The following is a 13,006-nucleotide window of genomic DNA, read 5'->3' as shown; positions in this document are numbered from 1 at the left end:
TTGCTGCTGTATCAATTTGCTGTTAATCATTTAACAAAGATGGTATTGGTGATTATGCTCCAAACTGAATAATCACAAGTAGTCACAGGAAACCTGGTATTTTGCCCATTAGTTGTAGGTTCTAGGGAGGTTTAAATGAGACTAAAATATGATCCTTCAAAGATCTAAAAACCAATGTGGGTTTTGGAAAAGCTAGTTTCTGCGAGATGAGAATGGCTTTCAGAATATGAATTTTTCCAATATATGTTATTTTCCTCTCACATTCGTTAGGATCCCACACTAGACTCAAAGGGTGCCTCTGCAAAAATCCACTGGCCAATAAAACCGAATGGTTTTCATGGCCACTCCCTTGATCCCTGTACTACAATCCCCTTAGGCCATTCTGGAGGGCAGCTGATGCAGCGTCAGGCAACGGCACAAAGGTCTGTGCTACAGCAACATGCAAAGACATCTTATCCAGTACTTCTGAGCCAGAACGGCCCAGCCGAGGCTTTCCACAGCTCTAGTAAAGGTTCAAGAGATTGACAGTCGGCTCCCGGAGTGAACTCCCGGCTGGAAGTTACCACTGTGGGTCCCGGCATACTCAAGCTCCTATTCTCAGAAGCTGCCAACCATACGGGTTCCTGCCCAGCCTCTCCAAAGCCACTGCCTACCTCTTCATGCCCTTAGGGCCGACCGCCCTGCCCCCGCCCCACAATCACTAGTCAGTCCTGACCTCTTCGAACCGCTCGCCCGAGAAGCCGGCGCCACGAGCCTCCAGCAGCTCCCCGAACTGCTCCAGGGTGACGGACTCTTCGCCGCGGCCCAGGCGCTCTTCCAGCCAGCGCAACAGCGCGCCGTGGTGCCTGGACACCAGAGACTCGCAGGGCGGCGTGGGCCGCAGAGCAGCCGCCGCCTCTCGCAGCCGGGCCGGCTCCAGCAGCGCCGCGGCGGGCGGCAGCGCCGGGGCCGCGGGGCTCTGGCCGGGGGTCGTGCCCGAGTCCGCGGCCCAGTCCAGGTGCGGGCCCCAGCCCTCGCCCCCGGCGGCTGCCGCCTCGTCTTCACTGCTGTGACTCGGAGCGTTCCCCATGAGGTCTCCGTCTCGGGCGCCTGGCTCTGCTGCCGCCGCCGCCGCCTCCCCGCCACGACCTGTCAACCTCTGACTGCACCCGGCGGGCGGGGACCGGGAAGGGAGGACAGCGGCGGCTGCGGCTTCCGGCTTCCTCGCCGACAAGCGAGGACTGCTGTCGCAAAGGCGCCGTTAAGCGGACATCACCGGCTGTCGTGAGACAGCAAGCCGGGGACAGCCTGATTTCCAAGAGGGCGCAGCTGTCATTACGTCTTTGTAACCCGCAGCTTCCTTTGCTACCATCTTTGTTGGGGGCGGACAACCTGCAGGCCAGAATGTCCTCTCGCTAGTCACTTACTTAGTATCTCTCAACAGTCGCTAGCTATGCTAGAAAAGTACGAGGAAGGTTGGAGCCAGGGAGTGAGCTTTTCGCCTAAGACTTTCCCTTCCGGTGCCCCATTGTCCCCTTAGTGACATGCGGACCCGGGAAAGCGCGCGTCGCCCCGGTGACGTCGCGGCCGGTTCTCCGCCATCTTAGCTGTGGACCGAGAGGGGGCAACTTCGGAGGAGCCAAGACGGGTACGGCTGCGTAAATGCCGGGGCTCGGCGGGCGTGGGCTCTGGCTGGGCCTGGCCGTGGCCGTGGCGGCGGCGGCGGCGATGGCCGCACGGCTGATGGGCTGGTGGAGTCCCCGCGCCGAATTTCGCCTTTTCATACCCGAGGAGCTGGCCCGCTATCGCGGCCGCCCAGGGGACCCGGGCCTCTATTTGGCCTTGCTCGGCCGCGTCTACGATGTGTCCTCTGGCCGGAGGCACTACGAGCCCGGGGCCCACTATAGCGGCTTCGCAGGTATTAGCAGGGCGGTTCACGCCTTTTCCTGCTACGACGCGGGCGAGTAGCCGCCTGCGCTTCATTCATGCACGTATTCATTTATTCGTGTGTTCATGTCCTTTTTTCCTCCCCATATTTCGTCAGACCTGCGTGGGGGCCGGGCTCAGCTGCATCATCCATCTGGTGTGTTTTGACTATGGGCAACTGTCACCGGCCTCTATTCTCCCTGTCTTTCCCCACCGCTCCTCTTGACTAGGTTGGAGAAACACATCACTTGCCTCCTGTCAGTTACTCTTTACCGGCCTGCAGAAGCTCCCAGGACCTGCTTTGTGCCACACTGCGTGGCTCTCAGGGCACGGAGATGAGTCGCTGCCCTCAGGGTTCCCCAGCTGATTCCAGTCATTTCAGTGTGTCCCAGTGAGAAGTGACTTCCTTTCCCGCATCCCAGGTTTCCCTAAAAATAGTACATTTGGTTTGCTTCTAGTACAAATGCTTTTATCTGTCTTTCTTAAAGAAGTTTATCAGGGGACTTTTGTGGGACCCAGGTTGGATCCCTGGTCAGGAATCTACAAGTTTGAATGCTACCTGCAGGGAAGGTTGACGATCCCACGTGCTGCAAGTAAGATCTGGTGCAGCCAGATAAATACAAAGTTCATCAGGTTAGAGCACAGGGAAGGAGTCTGGCCATCTTTATAGTCCTTCAGTACTTAGAACAAAGTTGGGCATATATTAGGCCACAAAGAACATTTGTCAAATTAGGCTTATTCTAACCCTATTTTACAGCCGGGTAGGATTGGAGGATGTAATTTGCCCAAAGCCCTCACAGCTAAGTCCTGACTAGGACCTCCCCTTTTAGAGATGTTGCTTTACCAGCCCAGAGGAATGACCACCTCCCAGTTTAAAAGAGAAAAAGCAAATGAGGAGCAAGCCTAAGGCCAGTGACTAAGCTGATATTAAATAAGCACTGTCCATTTGTCATTATCTCTGGGTTGTTGGGAAGCTGCCTCTGGCACTTAAATACAAGGCATGTCCCTGTCTCTGAGGACAACTTGAAAAGTAGAAGCACTGACAGAGAAGGAATTACATGCAGTTGATGATGATTAGGTCCTCAAACAGTCCAAGAGAGGGAAAGGACTTATCCAGGGCTGCCCAGTGAGTGAGCAGCAGAGATGCAACTGAAATCAAGTGTTTTATTCACCTGCCAGGTGAGGACACTTCTGGATGCACTCTCCTGCCAAGCCCTGATGCAGCTGTCATGGCTGTATGCACGTGTGAGCAAAAACCTCTCCCTTTCTGGGGTGATTTTTCTTTTGCAATGTGCTCTCCTGTAGAGTGAGTTCCTTTGTGTCCCATGTTATTCACCATCCATTTATTAACCACTGCCATGTAGCCTGCCTTGTCCCCAACCCCCTACACTCTCTAGTAGGGAAGCAGATACATTCCCTTATTCATTCCCTCAGTATTTTTATTAAGATATTCAGACAGTATAAAATCCACCCTTTTAGACAGAATTTAGTGGTTTTTAACATGGGAAGTTGTGCTTTCCTGGTGGCTGAGCTGGTCAAGAATCGGCCTGCAATGCAGGAGCCCCCAGTTCGAGTCCTGGTCAGCAAGATCCCTGGAGAAGGGATAGGCTACCAACTCCAGTATTCTTGGGCTTCCCTGGTGGTTCAGATGGTAAAAAACCCACCTGCAATGTGGGAGACCTGGGTTCGATCTCTGGGTTGGGAAGATTCCCTGGAGGAGGGCATGGCAACCTACTCCAGTATTCTTGTCTGGAGAATCCCATGGACAGAGAAGCCTGGTGGGCTACAGTCCATGGAGTCACAAAGAGTCGGACAGGACTGAGCGACTAAGCACACACAACATGGGAAGCTGTGTAAATGCCACCACTGTCTTACTCCAGGGCATTTTATCACCTCCCCAAAGAAACCCCATTTTTGTTAGGAGTCATTTTCCATCCCCTCTGACTACTTGGCCCCCGGCAATCAGTATCTACTTTGTCTCAAAAGATTCACCTCTTTTGGCATTTCATGTTCATGAGTCATACTTGTGACCTTTTGTGTCCAGCTTCATTCACTTAGCATAATGTTTTCAAGGTCCATTCATGATGTGTTGGCGTGTATCAGCACTCTGTTTTTATGGCCAAATAATATTCTGTTGTGTAGATTTTGTTGATTGGTTCATTATTTCTTGGATATTTAGGTTCTTTCCACCATTTGCTTATTATGAATAATGCTTTTATGAACATTGTAAGTTTTGTTGTGGACATGTATTTTCAGTCTCTTGTGTATATACTTAGGAGGGGAATTGCTGAGTCATATGGTAACTCATGTTTAACTTAATTTATATGTTTTGGTTGCGCTGGGTCTTCATTGCCGCACGTAGGCTTTCTCTAGTTGTAGCAAGCAGGGACAACTCTTCATCGTGGTGCACAGGCTTCTCATTGCGGAGGCTTCTCTTGTTGCAGGCCACAGGCTCTAGGGCACACGGGTTTCAGGAGTTGTAGCTCTTGGGCTCTAGAGCACAGGCTCAGTAGTTGTGGTGCACGGGCTTAGTTGCTCTGCAGCATGTGGCATCTTTCCAGACCAGGGATCAGAGAATGATGATCAATTTGTTTAAAATATCAGTCTAAGTGTTATATAGAAAATAGATTACTGGAGGACAGAAATAAACACAGGGAGACCTTCTGGGGTTTACCCTCATAGTTTAGATGAGAGATGCCGGCAGCCTGGGTTTGCTTAGTGGTAGATGGAGCCAGGAAGTCTGATACAAGAACTATTTAGGAAGAAATTATAGGACTTGGGAACTGACTGGATGTGAAGGATGAAGGAGATGTCAAGGACTGCACTTCTGGATTGAGCAACTAGTTATTAACTGAGATAGGGCGTATTAGATTGGAGGCAGATTTCCAGGGACTGGGGATGTCGTGTGGACATTTTGAACTTGGGATGTCTGAAAGTTCCCTAAGGAATGTTGAGCAGACAACTGGATATACAGGTCTGGAGCTCAAGATACAAATTTGGCACCTTTGGTATCGAGGTGCTACTTGAAACCACAAGAGTAGATGAGATCATCAAGGGGAGGGTGTGGATGGACAGAAGAGGTGAACAAGAATCAATCCCCGAGACTGGTAGAAAATGAGCTAGAGGGGTAGGAGGAAAACCAGGACTGTAGTGTCATGAAAGCCAAGGGACTCCGCCGTGTGAAATGTTGCTGAAAGTCAATGAAAGAATGGGGTACATGCCAGAATGTGTGTCCAGGATCCAGGAGTATCTGTCACCAAGGAGGAGGGATTAGCTTTGCTTGGGGCTGAGGAGTGAGGGTTTTTGGGAGACATTTCTCAGAAAATAGATTCTTGAGTTGATCTAGTGTTGGTGATTTACAAGTTAATCTACTGGAAACATCTCTCCTGCAGGCCGAGATGCATCCAGAGCGTTTGTGACTGGGGACTACTCTGAAGCAGGCCTTGTAGATGATGTATCCAACCTGTCATTTTCTGAGATGCTGACACTCCAAAACTGGCTTTCATTCTATGAGAAGAATTACAAATTCATTGGTAGGTATTCTGTGGGTAATTTCCATAGATTTTTTAGTTGTCTTGAATTTGTCACACTGCACTGCATGTGAGATCTTGGTTCCCTGACCAGGGATCGTACCCATGCCCCCTGCATTGGGCGCTCAGAGTCTTAGCCATCAGACCACCAGGGAAGTCCCCGGGTAAACCTTCTAGAAGTGCTTTCTGCTGCTTCTCTTGCCATATGACAGGGGCTGCTAGTGAAGGCCACTTGTACTTTAGGACTTGGAGATAAAAGTCTGTGTGTCTAAGAACTGATACTGTCTTGGCTCCAACCTCCTGAAGCTGCTCTTGCTGCCACTGCTTAGACCTTACAAATTCTGACAGGATTTTAAACTAAAATCAGTCCATGCCATGTGTCCACTGAAGGACTGAGCCAGAAAAGAATGATGGACGGGGGAGAGCATGAGCTTGGGGTCAGACGTACTTACTAGCTTCAGAGATTCCCCAGCTACTTCATCTCCCAGTCTGCCTCCCAGGGCCATGGGGCACTGATTTCTCTCTCAGGGGTGTATGAGGATTACAAAACACTGGTAAAGTGCCAGCAAAGCTCCTGATACTGAGTGAACGCTCAATAGATGGCTTATTTATGTTACGTAAGACAAAATAATTCAATGTGGGGAAGAACTTAGCCACAAAAATGTTATGTAATAAGCGATTCATTCGTCAAGCGTTTACTGAACACCTACTCACCTCAAACGCTGTGAAACACTGAAAAACGAGTGACAGGTGGTTCTACTCTCAGGAAACTGATGGCTGGAAGGGGGGAAGATTTTATGTTTTCCATCCTGGAGGCCTCTACACCCACAACAGGGAGGCTTCTATATGGAGTGGTGTTGAGACGTTGAGAGAAGTCGGGGCAGAAGCTGTCATGAGTCCTTCCAACCAGCTCCTGATAAACCAGCAGCCAGCTGGCCACCATAGAGCCCCAGGGGCAGAGCTATCCTGGGGCTTCTGCAGGAGAGACCTCTGTCCCGCCCCCTCCCACCACCGTGCTGACGTCAGCTTTCCTGCCGCCACAGGAAGGGTGATAGGAAGGTTCTACGGAGAGGATGGGCTCCCCACCCCAGAACTGACCCAGGCAGAAGCCATGATGACCAAAGGCTTGGAGGCGAACAGACAGGAGCTGATAGAGAAGCAGAGGTTCCCACCGTGCAACGCTGAGTGGAGCTTCATCAGGGGTAGCCGGTTCTGGTGTTCCCAACAGAGGTAAACGGGCTTCCCATCTGTTCCTCCCGCCTCTCCCCCAGATCCAGCTACTAGGTCATCCAGTCTGAGTTGTTCTCTGAGGCTGTAAGTTGAGAGTTAACCCCAAACTCTGTCAAGACCCATGTGCCCTGGGATAGTGATTCTTAAGCCAGACAGGGCTTCTGAGATGCTCCCAGGCCAGTGAGGGAGGGGGAACCTTTCACTGGGGTTGTCAACCAAGCAGGGAAGTGGGACTTCCTCCTGGGAAGGCAGGCGGCCAGGGCCAGGGGGAGTGCGGAGAAAGGAGGACTCTGCCCTTGGGAGGGGAAGTTGGAGGAAGCCAGGGGGGAGCATAAAAGTTCAGGTGAACACTGTAGACCATCACCTTGGGAAAACACCAAGATGGGAAGTGGAATGGCTTCCACTTTTCACAAGGCCTGGCTCACTGCTTCCTCCCTCCCCTCTCCAGAGACACTCAGGAGGTCATGCTTATAAGAAGCCCTCTTTCCTTCTTTCCTTAGTGGAGGTGTGAGCAGAGACTGGATCGGCGTCCCCAGGAAGCTGTTTAAGCCAGGTGTCAAGCCCCACTGCGTGTGTGTGAGAACAACTGGTCCCCCAAGTGACCAGTCGCCGGAAAACCCTATGCACAGAAATCGTGGGGACCTGGACCACCCCAACTTGGGGGAGTACCCAGGCTGCCCACCCCTTGCCATTATGTGCTCTGTCCCTCTCTAAGCTGTACCCTGTGTGTCTGTAACCCCCAGGGAACCCTGCCTAGAGCCCTAACAAGCCGGAAGATGGCTCCTACATGAACAAGAGGGCCTAGAAGGACTGGGCTACACTCTGCAGACGGGACTCATGCCCCTCCCCACGGGCTCACCATCTGGTGACTTAGGCTAGCGCATGGCAACCTGCCTGGTACTGGTCAGTCTGTTGCCACTGTTCCTCGGGTCTCCTCCTCCTCTGGAGTTGGCAGACATTAATGGGCACAAATATCACCAACTTGAAACTCACTGGACCGACACAAAAAAGGACTCTGCGCTCCAACAGCTTCTTTCCCAGGGACTCCCGGGATGCTGGGTCAGCCGCTGGCCTGGCCCTGCTTGTAACGCCCACCCCGGTCAGAGATCAGGGGCTCTGGCACTCCTTCACCATCCAGAAACAAGCAGACACATCCAGAAAGGCCAGATGAATGAACAGTGTTAACACAGCCCTGTTCCCCACGTGCTATTGTGAGCCCTTTTACAACCATTCTTATTGGTAAGACCTGTGCCTGAAGGCAAACTTGAATTGACAAGCAAAAGCCACACTGAGTTAATCTGAGCTGGACCCATATACAGGTGAAACAGGACAGGCTGATTCTGGAAATGGAGAAGACGCTTTTGCTTGTGTAGATGCAGCAAATCCAGATGTCTCTGAACAGAGCAACAATTTATGTAGTCCTTTGTGTTTTTAATTAAAAAACTTGGCTGCGCTGGGTCTTCATTGCAGCGTGTGGGCACTCTAGCGGTGCACGGGCTCAGTTCTCCGCGGCACGTGGGATCTTAGTTCTCTGTCCAGGGATCAAATTCATGTTTCCTGCATTGAAAGGTGGATTCTTAACTGCTGGACCACCAGAAAAGCCACAAAGCAACTATCTAAAGCAAGGATATAATTTCTTTCTTGAACACTTCAAATTAGGGATGTGCATCTGTATGTACACCCGTGCTCAGTCGTGACTGACTCTTTGTGCCTCATGGCTGTAGCCCACCAAACTCCCTTGTCCATGGAATTTTCCAGGCAAGAATACTGGAGTGGGTTGCCATTTGGGATGGTGTGCTTTCAAAGGGAGAAGTCTGCAGTTTGAGCCAAAGGCAGTTTCACAGCCCTAACACAGACTCTGGGCAGCACAACATCCAAGCCTGGGCAAGGCTGCAAAAGCCAGTACCAACAGCCTGGACAGTGGGTGGTGTGTCCAGGGTCATCTGTAATATCCCACACTGGGCCAAGTTCATGTATTACCTCTTGGATTCAACTTAAGCAGCTAGGGGCAAGGAGTGTCCCTACATTACAGATAAAGAAACGAACCTGGCATGAATCCAGGTTCACAGTCTCCCCATCTGTACCTTCACCTCAACACCTCCCAATCCCCTCAGTTGTTGACCTAAACATTCTCTATCCTTCTTCCTTTCTCTGTCTCCTCTCCTTTATCATTCATCTCACTTAATAGCTTTCCAGATCCCCTGACTAGAAAACAGAGGCCGCCTCCCCTTAATCAGAGTGGCTTACTGTCCTATGGCCGCAGCTGCTCTTGACCCCTGGACCCTGCTCTGGGCTCCCTTTGTCACCCAGGATCTTCCTCACCTGCCCTTTGGGACCTCTCACCTCTTCCTGCCTCCTGGCTTCCTCCCTTAAGTCTGCATTCAACAGCCCACTTCCCTCCCCTCAGGCCAGATTCCTCACAAATACCGTATCTACCTACCTCCTGTCCCAGCAAAGATTCTATATTAATTTTAGGAGTAAAATTGCTTTATGATGTTAGTTTCTGCTGACGACAAAGTGAATCAGTCATATGCATACACATATCCCCTTCCTCTCGAGGGCCACCCTTCCCACCCCCCATCCCAACAAAGCTTTTGAAAATGCTACACATGCTCACTGTCTCTGCTGCTCAGCCCCCATTCGCTGTGTAACACAGCTGCCCGGCTTCTGCCCTCCTCTGCTCAGCAGCAGGCTCAACTCTGTGCTGGCGAAGCCGTTCCACATTCAATGATTACCTACCTGGACCTGTCACATTTGAGGGCCTTCATGCAAGCGCCCCTTGGCTTTTTCCTCATTTCCGTTATCTCCCTCCTTCCTTCTCAGCCTCCTGTCCTCCACACACCCTTCCCTCCAGCTTCTCTCCTTCAGCTGTCATCTAGTTCCCGCAGCCTTCCTTATCATTTCTGCAGGCACCACAGACTCCACAGTCCTGGCATCCTCCAATCTTCATCTTCCTCGAGATACTTCTGGTTCCCCTGGCTGGTCCCACCATCGCCATCTTGAAGCAGCCCCATCACACCAAGGACTCCTCCCAACCAGCCTCCAGGTCCTGGCAATCTCACCCCCTTACCTGTTCCCAGCACTCCTCTAGCTGAGGCCTTCCTTTCCCACCCACTCTAACTGTACTCCCTCCAGCTGCAACCCCGCAGCCCTCTACTGCCAAGTCATCTCCTGCTGATCAGGGCATTATTCTCCAACGGAACCTCTTCCATGGCTCCTGGATCTGCAGAGATTAGGTGCTAACTCGGCTAACTCTTCAGCAACACAGGAGGCCCTCCTGTGGTCCATCTCCTCTCAGCCTCCATTCTCTCCCCCACCATCTCCCACGTGCTCTGAGCCCTCCAGCCTTCACCTTGCTGCTTTATGCGTGCAGCACCTTCACTCAGGCTGTCCCTTCTGCCTGGAATGACACCTCTTGTGCTCAGTTTGTCTAGCTCTTGTTTCATGGTAACTCAACTGGGAGGCCTTGCTGTCAACCCACCAGTGGATTTAGATGTGCTTTCCGCTAGGAAAATAACTGTGTTCACTTCTAAAGTAACAACCATCACAGTGTCCTGTAACTATGAACTTCCTGCCAACCTCTCGCATTGGACTGCAGACTGTCTTCTGAGATGGAGACTGAACATTACTTGGCTGTGTAGCCCCACGGCTGCTGTACCTAGCACATGGCAAGTGTGCTACTTGCTCTGTTTGGCAGATGAGGCAAACACGGCCTGGAGAACTTAATAAAGGCACAAAGCAATGAAGCTGAGCCTAGAACTCAACGTTCTTGCCCTGACTCAGCGCCATGGTCCTGTGTCCACAGTCTGGTGTGTGTCTGCCCCCCGGAACAGAACAAACAATAGGAGGCGAACTTGAGTGAGGACCTTGTTCCGAGTTCCACACACTCCGTGAGCACAGTCCCCGAGGCATCCTGGTGACTCAGCCCCAGGTTAACGGAGGACTAGTGCCACTGCCGCTGCTCTCCTGAGTCCTGAGTTATTCAGTATTCACCAAGCGCCTGTGTGCCCTGGGGTTGGGGCTGGGAGGAGAGTGAGGCTCCTGCCCTCAGGGAGCTCACAGTGTGGCGGAGTGAAACCCTGGCTAGAGCAGCCAGAGGCCACTCCTGGGGGAGGACCGCAGGGACAGCATGGGGGCCAGGTCCAGAGATGTTTGCTGCTGCTGCTGCTGCTGCTAAGTCGCTTCAGTCGTGTCCGACTCTGTGCGACCCCATAGACAGCAGCCCACCAGGCTCCCCCTTCCCTGGGATTCTCCAGGCAAGAATACTGGAGTGGGTTGCCATTTCCTTCTCCAGCGCATGAAAGGGAAAAGTGAAAGTGAAGTCGCTCAGTCGTGTGACTCTTAGCGACCCCATGGACTGTAGCCTACCAGGCTCCTCCGTCCATGGCATTTTCCAGGCAAGAGTACTGGAGTGGGGTGCCATTGCCTTCTCCAGAGATGTTTAGATCTTTCCAAAGACAAACTGAGAAAGAAAAGGAACAAAACAAGGCATACGAGAGTCATCCCAGCCATGTATGGACTAATCGGATTTCCAACCTCGAGAGCACTTCTACTAACCGGGTGCTCAGACTCCTTCAAACAGGCAGCAGACATGACTCCCCCTGGCCTACATGGAGGAGGACCCCATTGTGCACACTGCAATTCGTGTACTTGCCCAGGAGAGAGGACGCATCACTTATTATGGATCACCTTCTTCAGGGCAACCCTGTAAGCCAGGAAGAACCATGGTCATTTCTATTTTATAGACACGAAAATTGAAGCACAGAAATCATGCAACTTGCCTGTTTTGTACTCACTTAGTTTGACATAATATAACCAATGTTCTCCTCAAGGATGGCTGTTAGGATTACTTGAGATTGTTTCATGAAAGCCCCTAACAGTGCCTATTAATTATGAGAAAAGCCACCAGAGAAGGAGATTTATCAATCACTACATCTGGTCTGAACAAGGGGTGACCAAAATGGAGGACAGGTAAAGGAAAGGAAAACACTAATTCAAGAAAGCGTGAAGGCCAGGTGAGCTACTGGATTTGTGCAACTATATGGGAGGGGGGCGGGGAATTGATCACTAGACTTTAACTTGCAAACCCCTATTCTTGCCTTAGTTTTCTCTGAAACCCACAGTAATGGTCCTCCCTTTAGACCACAGCCAGCAGAGACCTCACCATGGATCTTCTTGAGTTGCTCCTAATAATGGAGTCAGGAAATTTCCAGAGTCTGCAGGAGAGCTGCAGTGGGGCCTGGGTTGAGCAGGAGCAGCTGTGGTCATGGGTGTCACCGTGAGCTAAGTCTGGGCCAAGAGCACAGTACATCCAGGCAGCTGGTGGGTATGCCCATAGCAGCTATTTTTTCACTGCTGTCAACAATGTGTTTCTGAAAAAAGTGTTGGAAATTCAAACTTTCCTGGAGGGTAGTTGTTAAAGAAATGTATTCACATGTCAGGAGTTTAAAAAATTTTTGTGTGTTTGTTTTTAATTCTTAGTGGTACTTTTTGCATTAAATGGAACTACAAATATTATTAAGGTTTCCACTTTAAATGCACAATTTTACCTCATTTTATTTATAAGGACTTGTTACAGAAAACGCAAATATCAATATTTGAAAAATACATTCCATTACACGAACTCCAAAGAAACAATGCTGATAAGCGCCACGGTCCTACTGATGCCCTCCCCGACACTGACCACCACCTGGAATGTCTTGGAAGCCAAAGTGATCAACCTAAACATGTGCCTGCGGTTTCTGCCCAGGCCTCCCCCTTGGTAGAGCACAGAGGGATGTATGTCATGGTAACAGCCAACTCCTACCCAAAAAACGATGTTAAGTCATTAAGTTGAGCAGGCTGCCAACTCAAGACTCCCTAGCTACAGAACACCAACATTGTCTGTTTTAACAGGTTAGTATATTGTTTATGCCACACAAAAAAGTAACTGTATAGGAAATGATCTTTCAAAGGAGGTCTTTAAGGCATCTATGATAACTTCTGGAAATTTAACAAGTGTTTTAGTCAAATAAGTCAGCTCTTCATTGAATTACTTCCACAAAATGAGAATGTGGCTTCCAAACCCCTTTAGGAAATTGTTTGCCCTCGGCTTCCTCGTCTCCCTGGCTGGGGGTGGGGAGCTTTGGTGCCTCAGATTAGAAGGGGCTGGGGCTGGGCTTGCCAGTTCTGTGCCCACTTCCCATGGGGCTGGTCCCGAGGGGAGCAAGCCCAGGTCCCAGAAGAAAGCTCATCTCACGAGCTCCCTCATAGTCTCAACCCGCGAGCTCCAGGCGGGGCTGTCATGGAAGCACCCCGCTTATTTGCTCATGCTACTGTCCCCTGGAGAGCGAGTTTGCCTT

At 50.9% G+C, this 13,006-nt stretch overlaps 2 protein-coding genes across 4 annotated transcripts in view; one reads left to right on the top strand and one right to left on the bottom strand.

The window, feature by feature from the left end:
- Positions 1 to 1,356, bottom strand: part of ZZEF1 (zinc finger ZZ-type and EF-hand domain containing 1) — a 94,322-nt gene extending 92,966 nt beyond the window's left edge. For both annotated transcript variants that reach the window (XM_081579863.1, XM_081579864.1), the window contains exon 1: positions 716 to 1,356. In XM_081579863.1, the coding sequence (XP_081435989.1) occupies positions 716 to 1,069 (354 nt within the window). In that variant the 5' untranslated portion in view covers positions 1,070 to 1,356. The remainder of the gene's footprint in view (positions 1 to 715) is intronic.
- Positions 1,357 to 1,588: 232 nt separating this feature from the next.
- On the top strand, positions 1,589 to 10,411 carry CYB5D2 (cytochrome b5 domain containing 2). Of its 2 annotated transcripts, none has more exons than XM_081579908.1 (4): positions 1,589 to 1,627; positions 5,298 to 5,438; positions 6,479 to 6,665; positions 7,166 to 10,411. In XM_081579908.1, exons 2-4 carry the CDS (start codon positions 5,384 to 5,386, stop codon positions 7,377 to 7,379), a joined length of 456 nt encoding a protein of 151 aa, XP_081436034.1. In that variant the 5' UTR covers positions 1,589 to 1,627; positions 5,298 to 5,383; the 3' UTR covers positions 7,380 to 10,411. The 2 variants fall into 2 exon arrangements, with proteins under 2 accessions (XP_081436034.1, XP_081436033.1); XM_081579907.1 differs by having other exon boundaries at positions 1,589 to 1,897.
- Positions 10,412 to 13,006: the final 2,595 nt, after the last annotated feature.

The sequence above is a fragment of the Giraffa tippelskirchi genome, chromosome 3 (assembly GCF_054371585.1).
Source record: "Giraffa tippelskirchi isolate mGirTip1 chromosome 3, T2T-mGirTip1v1.2.pri, whole genome shotgun sequence".
Lineage (NCBI taxonomy): Eukaryota > Metazoa > Chordata > Mammalia > Artiodactyla > Giraffidae > Giraffa > Giraffa tippelskirchi.
This window is presented reverse-complemented; position numbering and strand designations above follow the sequence as displayed.

Coding starts and splice junctions, on each gene's coding strand:
- CYB5D2 (XM_081579907.1), top strand. CDS start 1,642: ATGCCGGGGCTCGGCGGGCGTGGGCTCTGGCTGGGCCTGGCCGTGGCC. Junction 1,898..5,297: donor CCACTATAGCGGCTTCGCAG/GTATTAGCAGGG, acceptor TCTCTCCTGCAG/GCCGAGATGCATCCAGAGCG. Junction 5,439..6,478: donor GAAGAATTACAAATTCATTG/GTAGGTATTCTG, acceptor CTGCCGCCACAG/GAAGGGTGATAGGAAGGTTC.